Source organism: Dipodomys spectabilis, unplaced genomic scaffold, assembly GCF_019054845.1.
Source record: "Dipodomys spectabilis isolate Male_0828 unplaced genomic scaffold, ASM1905484v1 ptg000173l, whole genome shotgun sequence".
Taxonomy (NCBI): Eukaryota; Metazoa; Chordata; class Mammalia; order Rodentia; family Heteromyidae; genus Dipodomys; species Dipodomys spectabilis.
This window is the reverse complement of record NW_024870850.1, coordinates 1590555-1610917: the sequence shown is the minus strand read 5'-3', so window position 1 is coordinate 1610917 and position 20363 is coordinate 1590555. Positions and strand designations below refer to the sequence as shown.

Sequence of the window (20363 nt, the reverse complement as noted above, 5' to 3'; positions counted from 1 at the left end):
TTAGTTGGTTCTGCTATGAGGTTTCCATTCTCAACTCTGAGTTTGTTTATTAGGTTGTGTTCTCTTATTTTTGTTGATTCGTTCTATGGTTTTTTTGTGGATTCTAATTAATTTAATTCTGATTTAATTTAATTCATTTCTTTCTGTCTACTGGATTGGGGTTTAGCTTGCTGCTCATTTTCAAAGAGATTCAGATATCTCATTAAATTGTTGGTTTTAGATATCTCCAGTTTGTTGCTATAGTAACTCAGAGCTATAAATTTGCCTCTGAGTACTGCCTTTGCTGTGTCCCAGAGGAGCTGGTAATTTCTGTGTTCATTTTTGTTGGATATCATGAACATTTGATTTTCCTTTCTCAATCTTTCAGCCTCCATGAGTTACAGGACTTTCTTTGGTTGCTTTTATTGTTGACTTCTAATTTTATTCCTTTGTGGTCTGAGAGAATGGGGGCGTAAGTTCAATGTTTCTGAATTTGGAAAAGTTTGCTTTGTGACCTAAAATGTGGTCTATTTTGGAAAATGTTCCATGTGCTGCTGAGAAAAACATGTATTCTGATGCTTCTGGGTGAAATATTAGGTAGATGTCTGTTAAATCTATTTGATCTATGCAGTTGTTTAGATCTGCAGAATCTCTGTTGAGTTTTTGCCGAGTTGATCTATCTAGTGGGGATAGTGGAGTGTTAAAGTCTCCAAAAATTAATGTCTTTGGATCTATGTGAGATTTGAAGGGAAGTAGTGTTTCTTGGATACATTTGGGTGCTCCGTTGTTTGGTGAATAGATATTTAAGGGTCGCAGTATCCTCCTTAAGGAGAGATATTAGTATGTAGTGGAGAGGTAAAGGAAAGATTGAACTTAACGCAATCCTAATCTCACAGAGGAAATGGGTAGAACAGAATGAATAGAGAGAAATAAACAAGAAAAAATTGAAAAAACAAAAGTTTAAATTTTAGAAATGAAACTCTTAAAAACTATGTAAGTATAAACAAATAACACTGATAGTAGAAAAGGATAGAATGAGAGAAGGAAAAAGAAAAAGGAAAAAGGAAAGGAATAAAAAATTTAATAATGGAATACTTAAAAAGTATATAGGTGTAACCAAATAATACTACTATTAAAGAAGTTAAGACTAATATGTTGTGAATTAAGTAATCAATTTCTGAATTAAGTACGTTGAAAATGAAGGATAAGGTCTAATAATTGACGATGGGTATATATCTGTGGATGAGCAGAACACCAATTAAGTCAGGCAAAAATAAAGACAAAAATAAAAGGACCAAAATGTTAAAAGAGATTTAAAACATGAGCACACACAAACACATACACACACCCTAAAATAAAAATTATGAAGAAAAAAAAAGAGAAACTCTTTTATTGAAAAATAGGTAGAAAAAGAGTTCTTTGATTTTTTTAGGTAGCTAGGGGGAAGATTTGTATATCCCATCTGTCTGTAACCAGTCTCATGGTGGAGTCTCTGGTTTGCTTGCGGTGTTTGGTTTTCCTGTTTCTTGATTGTTTTCTTAAGTCAGTTTTTTTGAGCAAGCAGAAAAAAGCTCTGCCTTACCCAGAACTTTGTGATCCTCCTCCCAGGCTAGTTCAGTGGGAGGGTCATCTGCTGAGTATCACAAAAGAGTCAGATGGCTGTTTCTTCTAGCTTGGAGTTGCTGTGATGAGGCTAAGTTCTGGGTAGGGATGAAGCCTGTCAGCAATCAGTAGCTTTTCCTTGAGTGGCTAGCTCTGGAGACAAACACATTTCCCAGCCTGGAGCCATTCTCAGGATTTATGTTTACTTAGTTTCAATTGTTTGTCTTTTATCCCTCCTCCTGCTGGGTGTCCTGTCTAGGCTGCAGTGGGAAGGGACAGCCTCTGGCTCTGTTTACCCAGTGAAGAAAGTCATTCCTCTGGTGGCAGAGCTCCCTCTGCCTGGGAAAGGCAACTTTCCACTGGCTGGAGCTGAGCCTGGCAGGTCGGATCAGGTTCCTGTGACCTGTTGAATGGCTCCTATTGCTTTCTTCCAAGACCTGAGTTGGAGCTAGTTGCTTGGGCCAGGCCTTTGTCAGTATGAAAGATGGGGTTCTTCTCCAGTGGTGGTGGAGGGGCTACCTTCCACTGCTGCACCTTGAGAAGGAGTAAAGATGTCTTGGAGGTATTCATATCAGCCTATTGGTTTCGGGGCCATCTATGTTCTGTGATCAGCAGGATGAAGATTCTGGCTCCTTATCAGTTCTTGCTGGTGGTGAGTAGAATCCACTCATACACCATGTCTGGTGCCTTTGTCTCGGGATCTCTCTGTTGATATGATGGCCACCACCAGGGACATTGGCAAGTGCTCCTTGACCAAGCAACCGGGATTTTTCTTCTCTGGCCAAACACTCTGTAGTGTGATGGCACACTTGGTGTGATTTTCTAGCCTAGGACTGTTCACTAGAACACTAAAAGTGCTTTCTATGCAAGAGTTGGATTAGCTTCCAGGTTCTCCTCTGCCATCTTCCTACAGATTCCACAGTGATTGTTTTAAGTTACACTTTTGTCCACACAGAAAAGATGAATCTTGCATATTGCTATTTTTCAGTGCCCACAACTGTTCTTGGCACAGGACAAGCGTTCAGAAAGGCAGATTCAGTTGAAGAAGTGAGCATTACTATAGAGTTTCCAAGACTGTTTTCTCTGCTCCTACTGTTTCACAGATAAATAGGCAAGATGAACATAATTAGATGAATTCAAGTATGTGCCACAAGAATCAAATTGTTTTACAGAGTCATGCAGGAAATTGTGACATGTACAATTAAAATTTTCAGTAGGATTGGAAAGTAGGGCACAGCTCAGTTCATAAGAGTGAGGAAAAGTGCAGAAAATTGTCAGGATATTAGAATACCACAACTGTCATGATGTTAATATATGTGATAATCACTGAAGGAACAAAGTTGAATTTTTATGTAAAAGCCTGAATAAAGAACTAGATGATAATGGAAACAGGTCATGGTTTAGAAAAGAAAAAAATACTTTTATTGTAAATGCTGACAGGTTAGGATAACTTCTAAGTGAAAAATTTCCTAAATTATTTGAAGTAAAAGACATTCACAACAAGAACTAATGGTAGCTTACACTTCCCACCAGATATGGGCCAGTGTGTGAAATGTGCAGATCATCAGTATGTCAACACACAGAGAAATCAGTGCCTCCTGAGAGATGCAAGTTTCCTGGCTTTTGGAGATCCCTTGGGCATGGCTCTGGCCTGCATGGCTATCTGCTTCTCTATGCTAACTGTTGCTGTTCTTGGGATATTTGTGAAACACCAAGACACTGCCATTGTCAAGGCCAATAACCGGACTCTCAGCTACATCTTGCTCATCTCCCTCATCTTCTGTTTCCTCTGTTCCTTGCTCTTTCTGGGCCATCCCAACACAGTCACCTGCATCCTGCAACAGGTCACATTTGGAGTGGTGTTCACTGTAGCTGTTTCCACAGTACTAGCTAAAACAGTGACTGTGGTCCTGGCTTTCAAGGCCACTTCCCCAGGGAGAAAGATGAGGTGGCTGCTGGTATCAGGGGCGCCAAACCTCATCATTCCCATCTGCACCCTGATCCAGGTGACCCTCTGTGTACTCTGGTTGGGGACCTATCCTCCCTTTGTGGACACAGATGCGCAGTCTGAACATGGCCACATCATCATCCTGTGCAACAAGGGCTCTCTCACTGCCTTCTACTGTGTCCTGGGATACCTGGGCTCTCTGGCCCTGGCCAGCTTCACTGTGGCTTTTCTGGCCAGGAACCTGCCTGACACCTTCAATGAAGCCAAGTTCCTGACCTTCAGCATGCTGGTGTTTTGCAGTGTGTGGGTCACCTTCCTGCCTGTCTACCACAGTGCCACAGGGAAGGTCATGGTGGCTGTGGAGGTCTTCTCCATCTTGGCCTCTGGTGCAGGACTCCTAGGCTGCATATTTGCACCAAAGTGTTACAACATCTTGTTAGTGCCAAATAAAAATTCTCTGCATTGTTTCAGTGATAAAAAACCTAGTAGGAGAAACAAACATTCTTAAGACTATACTCACATTTTGATTACTAACGTTTTTTACAGTAATTTTTTTTCTTCTTGTAATGCTTAGTATTATGAAATGTTTACTTCGATAATAAGGATCTATTGTGCATTTTCTAGTCGTGGTAGTCACAAGTATTCACCATTTAAAGTGGAATTTTTCTGCTATATTTTTGCTTCCTCCTATTCAATCTAAACATTACTCTATCATACCTTCTTTTTAGTGTCTTTTTCACTGATGATTTTTGAAATCACTTTTCTAAATTTTTAAATAAACTTCCGCTCTGAATACCACCATGATACAGAGTCTTCTAATATGTTTCATTAGTATTTTACTCTTGACAAATTTTCCTCTTTAAATATCATCCTCAGAGATTGTTTTGGTCACTACTTCTGTATTTCTATTCACACATTCACCTTTTGCAAGTATGCTGAGTCTCTTTGGTGGCACCTTTCTTGATGTGTCTTTGTCTGTCTTTCTTTTTGCCATTCTCCATCTCCTTCTCTCTCAGCAGTCCTCCCTCTCAGGCTGCTTTCCTCATATGGCATTAGGAATGACTTGGATAAGCTATAAAAATATTCTTCACTTTAAGATTATAATGTAGAAGATCTTTTGACTCTTCTAAGATTAAATTCTCTAATGCATCATAGCTTGCTCTCCATGTCTAGATATACTTTTTAATTTGTTGTTCATTAATGAATTTTTACTCATTTAATACATAAAATTTTAAATAATGAATATATATGATTATTTCTTTTAATGTAGCACTTCTTACAATCTGTTGAAAGATGAATAATTTTTAATTTTGTTGTTGGTTGTGGGGCTTGAACTCTGGGACTGTGTGCTCTCCTTGAGCCCTTCAGCTCAAGATCAGCAATCTACCATTGAACCACAGCACCATTTCCAGTTTTCTGGTGGTTAGTTGGAGATAAGAGTCCCACAGACTTTATTGCCAAGGGTGGTTTTGAACCAAAATCCTCAGATCTCAGCCTCCTGAGTAGTTAGGGTTACAGGCATAAGCCAGCAGTGCCTGGCTGAAATATGAACATTTCAAAACTCTCAATTTGATAAGGAAAGCATGACTTATTCTTTCAAGTAGATTGACTTAGTAGATTCTATACTATTTCTACAGAATCACATATTCAAGTCATATAGACACAATTGTACCCATTTCTCATCTCTTCTAGTGTTCATTACAAGTTTCTTCTTACATTAATTAAATTCATTAAATTAATTAAATTTTTCATGCTTGAACTATACTGTGTTTTTCAATCATGTCTCTGTTACCACTTGAGCCACAGCTCCATTTCTAGCTTTTTTGGTCTTTCATTGACATTCCTGCCCACATAGACTTTCCCGCCCAAACTGAAGGCCAACCTCTTCTCACAGTTACATTTCTCATAAAGAAATGACTGTGTAACTGACTCTAGTTTTCTATAAATTAATTTTTTGAAAATATAACAATATTTGGGGAAAATTATGTGCATTGTTTTGGTTGAGGGCATACTGTTTAACAAATGAAAATGTAATTAATTTCCAACTTCTTCAGTATGTTAATTAGATATATAAAAATACTCATCAGCGCTGAGAAGGTAGCTCAGTGGTAGAGTGCTTGCCTTGCATGCCTGAGGCCCTGGGTTCGATTCCTCAGCACCTCATAAGCAAAAAGAAAAAACCAGAAGTGGCACGGTGGCTCAAGTGGTAGAGCGCTAACCTTGAGCTGAAGAGCTGAGGGATAGTGCCCAGGCCCACAGTTCAGGCCCCACACACGACCGGACCCGAAATAAATAAATAAATAATACTCTTCAGTTTCTATTCAGTTTTTTCGATCTTCCTTTTTTTGTGTTAGGAATTTCATAAATAGGGATGAGTTTATATTATTGAGTAAACAAAGGGGGAGGCAACAATGCTTGATAAGAAATGTACTCATTATCTTGCCCATGTAATTGTAAGCCATCTGTATGCTATTTTCACATTAAATAAAATACTGAATCTGGGGCTGGGAAGGTGGCTCAGTGGTACAGCGCTTGCCTTGCATGCTTGAGGCCCTGGGTTCGATTCCTCAGCAACATATAAGCAGAAGTGGCACTGTGGCTCAAATGGTAGGGCACTAGCCTTGAGCTGAAGAACTGAGGGACAGTGCCCAGTCCCAGAATCCAGGCCCCACGACCGGACCCAAAAAAAAAAATATTGAATCTTCATTGTGTGATTTGAAATTGTTCGGAGAACATGTGATTTCAGTGAATTTGCACAATATTTTGTAGTCCTTGCTAACTTTTCTTTTTTCACATTTTTATATGTTTTTATTGTAAAATACTGTACAAAGGGGTTACAGTTACATGAGTAGGTTAATGAGTACATTTCCTGTCGAGCACTGTTACCTCCTCCTTTGCTTTTCCCCTACCATCCCTTCCCTTGCCACCTCCCTAATGCTTCTCTTCCCCACCTGACATTGTAAAGTTCCTTTTGTACATCTCCTTGTTACAATGGGTCATCCTATTATTTCAGCATTTTGTTTCTTCCTTTCCCCTCCCCAAATTAGAAAAATGTATATACAAGATGCAGGACACTGGAATCAAATACAGTGACAATGGGGACTATACAATGTGAAATTGTTGTGAGAACATGTGATTTCAGTGATTTTGCATAATATTTTATAGACTTTGCTAATTTTTCTTACGATTTCAGTAAACTTACAAAACACTTTTTCTCTTAAATGAAGAAACAAAAAGAATGCATGGATGGATTTGATGTGTTAAAGTAAGATTGGATGGATGGAAGACAAGGAAAAAGTTAATGGACTGTAAAGGAATAGTTCATGGAAAAATAGGAGAGTGGTAGGGAGAAATGAACAAGGAAAATGTAGCCATATACATTTTTTTCGTTTGTGTTAAAATAAAACTTTACTCATAAAAAGAAGGCTGGAGGTGGCCCTTGAATCATGATTTGCCTATCTTGTGTGTGTGTGTGTGTGTGTGTGTGTGTGTGTGTGTGTGTGTGTGTGTGTGTATGGTATTGGGATCATATGTCATATTTTATATGATTTTTGTTGCTTTCAAAAGGTTTAGATATATTCTATCAAGCACTACAGATTCAATTCATCATTGAAAATGACGTAAGGGAAGCCATTAAGGTAATTTCAATTTTTAGAGGAAATAAAAAGTAATGGATATAAGCACATTTGGAGAAAAGAATGCATGTGCCCATATAAAATGATCATAATGAAACCCATTTTTACTATATACACTAGCTTGATGTTGGTGGCTCACTCCTTCACTCCTAGCTACTCAGGAGGCTTAGTTATGAGGATCGCAATTCAAAGCCAGTCCAAGCAGGAAACGCTATTTGACTCTTAGCTCCAATTAACCACCAGAAAACTAGAAGAAGTGCTGTGGCTCAAGGGGTAGGGTGCTTCCCTTGAGGTGAGGAGCTCAGGGACAGCACCCAGGCCAGAGTTCAAGCCCCAAGACCAACAAAAGAAAATCAATCTACTTAGAGTTGGAAAAATAATATCTCTTTTGTCTATTTGGACTAAAAAAAAATTAATTCTTTAAAATAAAAGAAACTAAAGATGGACTCAAATTTGCTTCCATATATACCTTCAAGTTCTGGCTTTATAAAAACAAATGCATAGAACTCAAAACCTATGAAAAGATCTGTAAAGACCTCTACAATGAAAAGCAAAGCTATGAAATAAGAAATTGTATAACAGCCAGAAAATGGAAACACATCCTATTTTCAGAGATGGGCAGAATTAAAATTGTGAAAGTGACTATAATCTCAAAAGTAAATTATACTTTCAATGGTATTTCAATGAAAATTGCAGTGTATGTTTTGCAGGAATTGAAAAATCCTAAGCAAAAATCCAGTCTTGAACACATATAATCTGTATTGAGAATAAGAATATCCTCTCTGAATCCAAACTGAGAAAAAAAGCTAATGGTATTTGTTACCTGGATGTGGTGACAGATGTCTGTCATCCCAGCTCTGTAAAAGGTGGAGATTGAAGGAATCAGAGCTCCAGTACAGTCATGTACAGATGTTAATCTCAACAGTGGTGCATTCCTATAATCACCGCTATGATGGGAATGTAAAAAAAGCATTGAAGTCCCTTTGCTGGCACTGATAGGAAAGGAGCATAAAATCATAAAAAATAATGCACAGAGCAAACTGGTGTTGGAGACTCAGGCCTATAATTCTAGTGACTCAGGCAGGTGAGATCTGAGCATTGTGGTTCAAAACCAGCCTGGACTGGAAAGACTGTGAGCCTCTTATCTTCAAGTAACTAATAAAAAGGTGGAAAGGGAGATATGACTCAAAGTGGTAGATCACTAGAATTGAGCACAAAAACTCAAGAACAGTTCCCAGGTCCTGAGTGTCCAGAAATGGTACCAAAATTAAAAAAAAGAAACCAAAAAGACAGAGTAGAAGAGAAGAGACATAGCAGGGTTATGATAAAGTAACATTACCTTTTAGTCTTCACTGTGGGAACCCTCCAGTAAAACAGCCAGTCTATCACATGACTTACAGCAGAAGAGCTAAGAAAATGAGGCCAGGAAGCAAAGTAGCTTGGAATCAATAAATAGCACCGAGTGGATTTCAGATAGAATAACTACACGACCATGGCAGTTGTTGCATCTCCTGAACTCCAAGAGATGAACAAGCTTCTGTACATCCCCACAGACTTTAGCAGAGAAACAATGAACACACCTACATAAAATCTGTCAGAAAAACAAGATGAGAGGCTTCAGGTGGGCAGGACATTGGGGCCAGCTACATCATTATGTGTGGAACCGTAGCTCAGTAGCTTCCAAGGAGGTAAACAATGGCCAAGAGCAGAATAAACTGCGAGTGGTTGGTTGAGTTGGGGTAAATAAAAGCCACAGGCTGGTAAAAACTGTGTGAGGCTGGGAGGCTAAGGGGTCAGACTTCTAAAATTTTCACTGAAGATCACATTGAGCTCCTATGCTGGAAAAATGGGCGCAAATAGATTCAGTTTCAAAATACAATCTATCAAATATCACCAAGTGCCTCAAAAATGTCACTTTCAAAAAAGGAATGACAATTGTGATATATTAAAAAATAATCACAAAGCAATTTAAACAAAACAGCAATCACCAGACTGAGGAAGAAGTCAGGAAAATCATCAATGTCCACTTCCCAACACAAAATATCTGAAATACCTAGGAATAAATGTAAGCAAGGAGTGGAAAGAGATAAGCTAAGAAACACAACAAAGTAGAAGACATAGGAAGAAATAAAATATCTCTATTGGTAATGGTTTGGGAAAAGGAATATTGTGAAAACATCTGTATTACCCAAAAGTATATATAGATCTAAAGCAATTCTTATAAGAAATCCCAAAATTACTCTTCATAAAATTGAAAATTCAGTTCAAAAGCTCATACAGAAGCAAAGATCCCCAAAAGCCAAAGCGATCTAAAGCAAAAATAGTAATGCAGGAGTGATTACAACACAGATTACTACAGAGCCCTACTAATATACTCAGCATTGTACTTTCCCAAACTCAAACATTTAAACCAGAAAATAGATCAGAGGACCTCAAAATAAATTTGACAAAGGAGTCCACCATGCCCACTCACACAAGATGCACACTCAAGTGTGGTAAAACTTGATAAAAGTCAGAAAACTGTGAAGCACATCTCAGGAAGTGGAAAAACCTCCCATGCTCCTGGATTGGGAGGATTAACATCATGAAAATGGCAATACTGCCAAAGGCTATCTACAATTTCATTGAAATACCCATCAACATCCAATTCTCATTTTTCAATGAAATAGAAGCAGCAAATAAAATTTCGTATGGAACGATGAAAGACCCAGAACAGCAAAAACAATGCTTACCAGAAAGTAACATGCTGGAGAAATATCAATACCAAACTTCAAACTCTACTACCAAACCATTGTAATTTAAATGGGTTGGTACTGGCACAAGAACAGACATGAGGATTAATGAATACAACTAAAAACACAGAAATGAACCTGCAGACCTAGCGCCACCTAGTCTTCAATAAGGGAGCCACAAAAAAAAAAAATAGGATGGATGAAAGAAAGCCTCTTCAGTACATAGTGCTGGAAAAATTGATTAAACAACTATAGATAACTAAAGTTAGTTCCTTATGTGTCACCATGCATCATCTTAAACTCCAAGTGTACCAAAGACCTCAAAGTAAAAGAAGAAATCCTGAAAACATTAGAGGAAGAAATAGGAGAAAGTCTAGGGCTCCATGTCACAGGCTGATATTTTCTCAATAAAGACCCAGAAACATACAAATCAAAGAAAGTTTGGACAAATGGGATTGTATGACATTACAGAGCTTCTGCATGGCAAAGGACATAGCTAGCAAGATCAATAGAAAGCCCATGGATTGGGAAAAGAGCTTCACTAGCCAGACAACAGAAAAGATACTCATAACTAAAACATATTTAAAATAAAAAAATTAAATCCCCCCAAAACAAATCTTCAAAGAGACAACAATCCCATTAATAAGTGAGCTAAAATTTAAATTCTTCTCAAAAGAAGAAATACGAATGGCCAATAGACATATAAAAAATGATCAAGCTCTCTCACCATAAAAGATACCAAAATCAAAACAACATCAAGATCTACCTTACCCAATTAGAGTATGTATAATTAAGAAATCTAATAACAACAGACGCTGGAGGGGATGATGCCAAAAGGGAACCCTACTGCCTTAAAGTCAAATAACTACCAACGAAGAATATTCTACCCAGCTAAGCTCTCATTCATAGCAGAAGGACAAATAAAATTCCACAGCAAGGGAAATTGGAAGCAATATATCGCTACCAAATCAGCTCGTCAAAAAAATTCTCAAAGACTTTCTTCATATAAAAGAAACAACAAGAACAGAATATAGGCAATAAAGCTGTCCACAAACAGAGAAATACATAATCACAACAAGAAAAGCCAAGACACAAATTTCCTGTCCCCCCACCCCCAAAAAAAGGGACAAAGAGGTAGGGACAACCAGCCACCACTCAATCCTAACCCTTAATATTAATGGTCTTAACTTTCCAATTAAGTGACAGATTGTCCAGTTGGATCAAAAAGCAAGATCCATCTATTTGCTGTTTTCAAGAGACACACCTTGCCCACAAAAATAAGCATATTCTGAAAGTGAAAGGCTGGAATAAAATATATCAAGCAAATGGCCCACATAAACAGGTGAGAGTTGCAATCCTAATATCAGATAAAATAGACTTCAACTTAAAATCAATGAGAACTGATAAAGAAGTTCACTACATACTAATTAAGGGATCTCTCCTTCCTCAGGATATTACAATTCTAAATATCTACTCACCAAGTAACAGAGCACCCAAATTTATACAAGAAACGAAAACAAATTGTTTGAATAGGGATATAGGTGGACAAATTGAAACAATGAGATGTACAAGACGCTATGCTGAAAAACAAACTTTACAACTTTGGCGAGAAGGGGAGAAGGGAGGGAAGCTGGTGGGGGGAGGGGATATAGGAGGGCAGAGATGGTAAGGGAAAACAAAGGAGGAGGCCACAATCCTTGATAAGAAATGTACTCATTACCTTGCTCATGTAATTGTAACCTCTCTGTATGGTATTTTCACAATAAACAAAACCTTATTAATAAAAAAAGAAACACTACTTTCCCTCAAATCTCACATAGATCCAAAGACATAAATTGGTGCTGATTTAATACACCACTATCCCCATTAGATAGATCAACCTAGAAAAAACTCGACAAAGAAACCTTGGATCTCAAAATCTGCATAGATCAACTAGACTTAACAGATATATACTGAATATTTCACCTAGCAGCATCAGATTACACCTTCTTCTCAGCAGCACATGGAATATTCTCCAAAATAGAACACATTCTAGGCCACAAAGCAAATCTGTCCAAATTCAGAAAGCTTGAAATTATGCCCTACATTCCTCAGACCACAAGGAAATAGAATTAGAATTCAACACCAAAAGCCACCAAAGAAATACTGTAACACATGGAGGCTGAAAAACACACTGTTGAACCACCAGTTGGTCATGGAAGAGATTAGAAAGAAAATTCAAATCTTCATGTTATTTAACAAAAATGAACACACAAACTATCAATTCCTCTGGGACACAGAAAAGGCAGTACTCAGAGGCAAGTTTATAGCTCTGAGGTCCTACATCAACAAATGGGAAAGATCTGAAATCAACTATTTAATGAGGCACCTAAATCTCCTTGAAACAAAACAAAAAGCTAAACCCCAATCCAGTAGACAGAAAAAAATAATTAAAATTAAATTCGAATTAAATGAATTAGAGTCCCAAAAATCTATAGAAAGAATTGACAAAGCAAAGAGTTGGTTTTTCAAAAAATTAATAAAATTGATAGACCCTTAGCAACTCTTATGAGAAAAAAGAGAACACACCCAAATAAACTCAGAGATGAGAATGGAAATATCACTACAGAAACAGCCAAGATTCAGAATATAATAAGGGGATACTTCTCAAACCTGTATGCTAGTAAATTTGAGAATCTGAAAGATAAGGACAAATTTCTAGCAAATATTGACATGCCCAAACTAAACCAACATGATTTAAAATTACTTAACAGACCCATACCAAGCATCGAAATAGAAGCAGCAATAAAAGACCTCCCACCCAACAAAAGCACAGGACCAGATAGATTTACTGCTGAATTCTCCAAGGCCTTCCAAGCAGAACTCGCACTAATACTTCTCCATCTCTTCAATGAAATGGAAAGCAAAAATTCACTACCACACTCTTTTTATGAAGCCAGCATAACCCTCATCCCCAAACCAGGCAGGGACTCATCAATGAAAGAGAACTAAAGACTCATTTTTTTGATGAATATCGATGCAAAACTTCTCAACAAAATCTTGGTCAATCGACTTCAACAACTCATCAAAAAAAAAATCACACACCACGATCAAACAGGATTCTTTTCAGGGATGCAAAGCAGGTTCAATGTACGCATAACAATGTAATTCATCACATCAAAAAGAGCAAAGATAAGAACCACATCATTTTTTAGCCTTTATTGTGGTCTTTTTGGTTTTCTATGTGTAGGACATCTTTAAGTACCTTTTGGAGAGCTGGTTTGGTGGAGATAGACTTTAAGTTTTTCTTTCCTATGAAAGGTTTTTATTTGACCTCCGGTTATGAAGGAGAGTTTAGCTGGATACAGTATTCTTGGTTGATAGTTTTTTGTCTTTAGGGCGTGGCATACATCATTCCAGACTCTTCTTGCTTTCATTGTCTCTGCTGAGAAATCTGAGGTGATTTTAATTGGTTTCCTTTTATAGGTGATTGATCTTTTCTCCTTCACAGCTTTAAGGATTTTTTCCTTGGTCTGAATTGATCCTGTGTGGATTATAATATGATGGTGGGATGTCCTATTCTGGTCTGGTCTATTTGGAGTTCCAAAAGCTTCTTGTATCTGAATAGGCCTATCTTTTTGCATGTTTGGGAAGTTCTCTGCTAGCATCCTGTTAAACAAATTTTCTAGACCATTAACTTCTGTTTCTAGGTGCTACGCTACACCCATTATCCTCAGATTAGGCTTTCTGATGGTGTCTTCCAAGTATTGAATTGATCTATCATATTTCTTGTCTTGGATGGTTAAGTGTTCTTTCTCTATAATATCTATGGTGTCTTCAATCGCCAAGATTCGATCTTCTGCATGGTCTAACCTGCTGTCAAGACTTTCTACTTTGTTTTTTATTTCTTTTCCTTCTAATTGGTCAGCTTTGATGACTTCAAATTCTTTGTTGGAGCTTTGTTTTAGATCTTGTATGAACTTCTTTCTTCCTTAATTTGGTGTTCAGTGTTTATTCTCAAATCACTTAGTTGATTGGTTATGGTTTCCTTGGACTCCCATTGCTTCTGTTGGGCTCTATTCAGCATTCCCTTTGTGGTCTCCCTGAATTCTTTCAGATGTCTGTTTATGGATTCCATGAATGCCTCTTTGATCTTTGTCTATTTTCATCCTGCTCTTGCAACTCTAGTATTACTCTTTGATTAACTTCCTCACATTCATTCAATTCCTGTAGTTCTCTTTGACTGTTCTCACCCTGCTCATGCAATTCCTGTTTCTCTTTGACAATTCTCATCCTGTTCATGCAATTCCTTTATTTCTCTTTGGCTGTTCTCAACCTGTTCATTCAATTCCTGTATCAATCTTTGAGTAGCTTCCTCAAGCTCATGGGATTCCTCTATTAATCTTTTGTTTGCTTCCTCTTTTTCCTATCACACTCACACTGAGTCCTTTGCAGTTTTCAACCTTTTCATAAACCATGTAATGTTTGTAGAGCTTTTGGGGACCTCTCCTATGGATTATTCATGAACTTTTCTGTCACCTGATTATCATTTGTGGGAGTTGAGATACCCGGACTTGCCATTTTTCTGGCGTTTTTCTGGCTTGTTCTGCCCATTTGGTACGGAAGTAACACCAATTTTGAGCTAGAATACTATTTTAAGGAATGCATCAACCAGAGCCCTATACTTGCACAGTCAAATTGGCTGCAGATACAGTCTACTTCAACAGATACAATCTATTCAACATCAAACAACTTCCCTAGCCATAAAAGAAATGCAAATCAACACATTGAGATACCACCTCACCTCAGTTAGAATGGCTATAATCAAGAACTCTAATAACAACATATGCTGGAGAAGATGTGGACAGAAGGGAACCTTACTGCATTGTTGGTGGGAGTGTAAACTTGTTCATCAGCTTCGGAAAGCACTATGGAGGTTCCTCAAAAGACTCCACACAGAGTTCCCCTAAGACCCAGCATTCCCACTTTTGGGCATTTACCAAATGATCACATACAAGAACATGCTAAAGCTACCAACACAACTATGTTTATTGAAGCATTATTTGCCATATGGAACCAACCCAGATGCCCCGCAGTAGAGGAGTGGATCAAGATAATGTGGTATATATACACAATGGAATTCTATGCCTCCATCAGAAAGAATGACATTGCCCAATTTGTTAGGAAATGTAAAGACTTGGAAAAAATTATATTAAGTTAAGTAAGCCAGGCTCTAAGAAACATGGTTTCCCTTATTTGCAATAACTCGTATATGTCAGAGACAATCAGAAACAGTGAGATAAATTGATGGTAGGCAAAATGAACCCCAAGATATGGACTCAAATGTTTTTTTTCTTTCGCACTATTGTGTCTAACATACTTATAAGCTATTTCTTTGTTGCTGTGTATGTCCCTTCCCCACGGTATAACCCCTTTTTTCACTGTATTTGATGTTGGTATAATTTGTGGAGGGGAAGGGAAAAAACTAATAGTTTAAATAGGGGTACAGGGGGACCCATTGCAACAATGAGATATACAAGACATTATGTTGAAAAATGAACTTTATAACTTTGGTGTGGGGAGTGGGGGGAGGCATAAGGGGGTTGAAGAGGAAAATTGGAAGCTAACGGGAAACAAAGGAGGAGGCACCCATGCTTCATAAGAAAAGTACTCATTACCTTGCCCATGTAATTGTAACCCTCTGTACAGTATTTTCACAATTTAAAAAATTAATTAAAAATAAAAAAAGAACCACAGCATTATCTCAACACATGCAGAAAAAGCATTTGACAAGATCCAACACCCCTTTATCATGAAAGCTCTGGAAAAACTTGGAATCCATGGAACATTACTCAATATGATAAAGGCTGTATATGACAAACCTGCAGCCAGCACTATACTTAATGGCGAAAAGTTAAAGCCTCTAAATTCAGGAGCAATACAATGATCTCCACTCTCTGCACTCCTCTTCAACCTAGTATTAGAATGCGTGGTTGGGGAAATAAGACAAGATGCAGACAAAATGGTGATCCAAATAGGGAAAGATGAAATAAAACTCTCCCTCTTTGCAGATGACAAAATCTTGTCCTTAAAGAACCCCATGGACTCCGCACCAAAGTTACATGAGCTGATTAGAAACTGGCAAAGTAGCAGGGTATAAAAATTAACCATCAGAAATCAATTGCTCTATGCCAATAATGAGAAGAGCAGGACTGAAATTAGGAAAGCAACCCCTTTTAATAGCTACACAAAAAATAAAATACTTAGGAGTTCACAAAAGGGGTGAAGGACCAGTATGACAAAAACTTTAAAAACCTGAATAAGGAAATTGAAGCAGAACTAAGCAAGTAGAAAAACTTCCCTTGCTCCTGGATTGGGAGGATTAACAACATGAAACTGGCAATACTGCCAAAGGCTATCTACAAATTCAATGTGATACCATCAATATCCCAACCTCATTCTTCAATGAAATAGAAGAAGCAATCCAAATTTTTTTTTTTGGGTCCGGTGGTGGGGCCTGAATTCTGGGCCTGGGCGCTGTCCCTCAGCTCTTCAGCTCAAGGCTAGCACTCTACCACTTGAGCCACAGCGCCACTTCCGGCTTTTTTTCTTTTTGCTTATGTGGGGCTGAGGAATCGAATCCAGGGCCTAGAGCATGCAAGGCAAGCGCTCTACCACTGAGCCACCTTCCCAGCCCCGCAATCCAAAATTTTATATGGAACAATTAAAGACCTCACATAGCAAAAACAATCCTTAGTAGAAAGAACAGCGCCAGGGGAATACCAATTCCAAATTTCAAACTCTACTACAAATCCATAATAACCAAACCAACTTGGTACTGGCACAGAACAGACCTGATGACCAATGGAATAGGACTGAAGACCCAGAAATGAACCCACAGACTATAGCCACCTAAATTTTGACAAGGGAGCTAAAGAAATTGAATGGAAGAAAAATAGCCTTTTCAGTAAATGGGGCTGGCAAAATTGGTTAAACACTTGTAAAAAACTTAAACTAAATCCATATATACCACCCTGCACCAGAATCAACTCCAAATGGATCAAAGACCTCGAAATAAAAGCAGACTCCATGAAAACATTATAGGAAGCAATAGGAGAAACTCTAGGGCTCCTAGGTACAGGCCAAAATTTTCTTACTAGACACTCACAAGCACCACAAATCAAAGAAAGGTTGAACAAATCTGATTGCATGAAACTGTGGAGCTTCTGCAAGGCAAAGGACATAGCTAGCAAGATCAACAGAAGGCTCACAGCCTGGGAGAAGAGCTTCATTAACCATACAACAGACAAGGGTCTCATATCTAAAATATACTTAGAACTCAAAAAACTAAATCCAGCAACAAATCCTCAAAGAAACAATTGCCCGATTAATAAATGAACTAAATACTTAAAGAGAAACTTCTCTGAAGAAAATGGCCAATAGACATGAAGAAATGCTCAGCTTCTCAAGTCATAAAAGAAATGCAAATCAAGACAACGTTGAGATTCCACCTCACTCGAGTTAGAATGGCCTTAATCAAGAAATCTAGTAACAACAGATGCTGGAGGGAATGTGCTCCAAAGGAAACCCCACTGCATTGTTGGTGAGAGTGTAAACTTGTTCAACCACTTTCAAAAGCAGTATGGATGTTCCTCAAAAGACTCCATATAGAGCTCCCTTATGACCTAGCAATCCCACTTTTGGGCATTTACCTGAACAATCACAACCAAGACAATACTAAAGCTACCAGCATAATCATGTTTATTGCAACATTATTTACCATAGCTAAGATATGGAACCAACCCAGATGCCCCTCAGTAGATGAATATATCAAGAAAATGTGATACACACTTATGCACACACTCACACACACACACAATGGAATTCTATGCCTCCGTCAGAAAGAATGACATTGCCTCATTTGTTAGGAAATGGAAAGTCTTGGAAAAATTACATTAAATGAAGTAAGCCAGGCCCAAAAAACATAGGTCCCATGGTTTCCCTTTTTTGCAATGACTAGTAAATGGACAAACGGAGAAGGTCAAAGGCTATGTATATATGACCACATGAGATAATGTTAAGCAAAATGTACCCCAAGACAGGGATACAAGTGGATTTTTTTTCTTGATAGTGTTTTTAATGTACTTACAATACACTACCTGATTCTTTTGTTTCTTTTGTATGTTCTTCGCCCACAGTATAACCCCTGTTCTCACTGGATTTGATGCCCGTGTTCTGCACCCTGTATATACATTTTTGTAATTTGGAGAGGGTAAGGGATATTGGGGAACGCTTAAATGGGGATGCAGGCTGACCCATTGTGACAATGATATGTAGAGGACACTATGTTGAAAACGAACTTTACAATGTCGGGGTGGTTGGGGGTTGGGATGAGTTGGGGAGGTGGGGAGGGAAGTGATGGTATGGGGAAAACAAAGGAGGTAACAACCCTTGCTACGAAATGTATTCATTACCCCACTCATGTAACTGTAACCCCTCTATGCATTATTTTTACAACAACTATATATGAAATAAAAAAGTAGTTCTTTAAAACTTACCACTTTTTTATATCTTTTGAAACATGGAATTTTTATTAATATATATTTATTATAAAGATACTGTACAGAAAAGTTACAGTTACATGAGTAAGATAATGAGTACATTTCCTATCAAGCATTGTTGCCCACTCCTTTGTTTTTCCCCTACCTTCCACTGCCTCCCAACCTCCCCAACTCCTCCCTTCCCCGTGAAGTCATAAAGTTCGTTTGCAACATAGTGTCATGTACATCTCATTGCTACAATGGGTCAACGTGTATCCTTATTTCAGCAATTTGTCATTTCCCCTCCCCTCCCCAAATTAGAAAAATGTATATACAAGATGCAGGGAACCAAAATCAAATACAGTGAAAACGGGTTATACCATGGGGAAAGAACATACAAAAGAAACAAAAAAATCACATAGTACTTTATAAGTACATTAAAAACAACAGCAAGAAACATGAACATTTTTATCTGTCACATTTCAAATGTCTACATTTGATAAGGAAGCATTACTTATTATTTCAAATATTCTGATTTAGTGTGTTCTATACTATTTCTGTGTATTTAAGACATATCCACACAACTGCACTCACTTCTGGTCTCTCTTCTAGGGCTCATTACATGTTACATCTTATATTCATTAAATTCATTTATGCATATTTCAACTCAAGACCTACACTGTCCCTTAGCTTTATAATTTGAGGTTGCTTTACCACTTGAACCACAACTCTACATCCAGTTTTTTGTCGTAAATTGTAGATAAGAGTATCATCATGAACTTTCCAACTCAGACTGAGATTGAATTGTGATCCCCAGATCTCGGGCACCTAGTAGCTAGAGTTACAGGCATGAGCCACCAGCCCCCAGCTCTTGCATAATATTAAAGATGCACTCAATAATGCTCATTTCTAGTTTCTCCTTTGCAGTCGTAAGTGAGCTTACACAATATTTACACTCCGAAATGTATAGGCAAGGATGAATGGATGTATTGAAAGATGGATGGATGGATGGATGGATGGATGGATGGATGGATGGATGGATGGATGGTTGGGAGGCATTGAAAGATTAATGGCAGTGAGAGAATTTTGTGGTTAAATGGATGAAAGACATAGGCAAAGAAAGGAAGAGATGTAAAAAATTTTACTGATTGTTTTCAAAAGGTTCTATGAATTCGAACAAAACATTAGGTCTAATGTATGAAAAAATAATGTAGCTCATTAAAATTGGCTTGAAATGTCAATGGAGCAAGAAAAAAGGATGAGGCAAATATAAGAAACCACAAACATGTATAAAATATCATTATGAACCCCATTTTTACAAATACACACTACTAAGAAAATATAAAATGAAAAATTAAGGTCAGTCAACTAAGAGTAGTTCAACAATACTTTCTCTGAGCTTTGCTTTGGCCCAAACATACTAGAGGGCAAAGACCTCTCCTCATGCCTCTCCTCAATCTAGCACAAAGACCTAATGATTGAAATAAATTCTTCCTTACTTACAACTTGAACTTTCTCACTCATCTCTATTTTCTTTTTCTTCTTTATTGAGATTAAGTAATCCCATAAATTTCACAGTACTGGGGCATAGTGATACTTAGCTAAGGTCATTAACACATTTTAGCCTTCTCAATGCAACTTGTCATCATCTTCATTTGCAAAGCTTGTGAATGTTACAGATTTTAACAATAAAACTAGTTCTTCCAAACTAGGTGATTTGTACATTTCTTTCCTTTTGCTTAGTGTCAGTCGTTTCCTCTTTCTCTCTCTTTCCCACCCTCCCATCACCAGCCTTGAATTGCTTAGTTCACTTTCATCAATGTGAAGAGCAGCTGATAGGCCCCTCTGCGTATTTTTTCACCAATTTGCCTCTAGTTCTGTGCCCTCCTGCTAGCTTCCCTCAGATATGTACATGTACACACCATACATGGGGACAAGAACATAGAGT

At 37.9% G+C, this 20363-nt stretch overlaps 1 protein-coding gene across 1 annotated transcript in view; it reads left to right on the top strand.

Annotated features, from left to right (window-relative positions):
- Positions 1-20363, top strand: part of LOC122119865 (vomeronasal type-2 receptor 116-like) — a 51046-nt gene that overhangs the window by 17168 nt on the left and 13515 nt on the right. Inside the window, exons 7-8 of the mRNA XM_042693933.1 lie at positions 3115-4014; positions 7097-7167. Coding sequence (XP_042549867.1) covers positions 3115-4014; positions 7097-7167 — 971 coding nt within the window. The remainder of the gene's footprint in view (positions 1-3114; positions 4015-7096; positions 7168-20363) is intronic.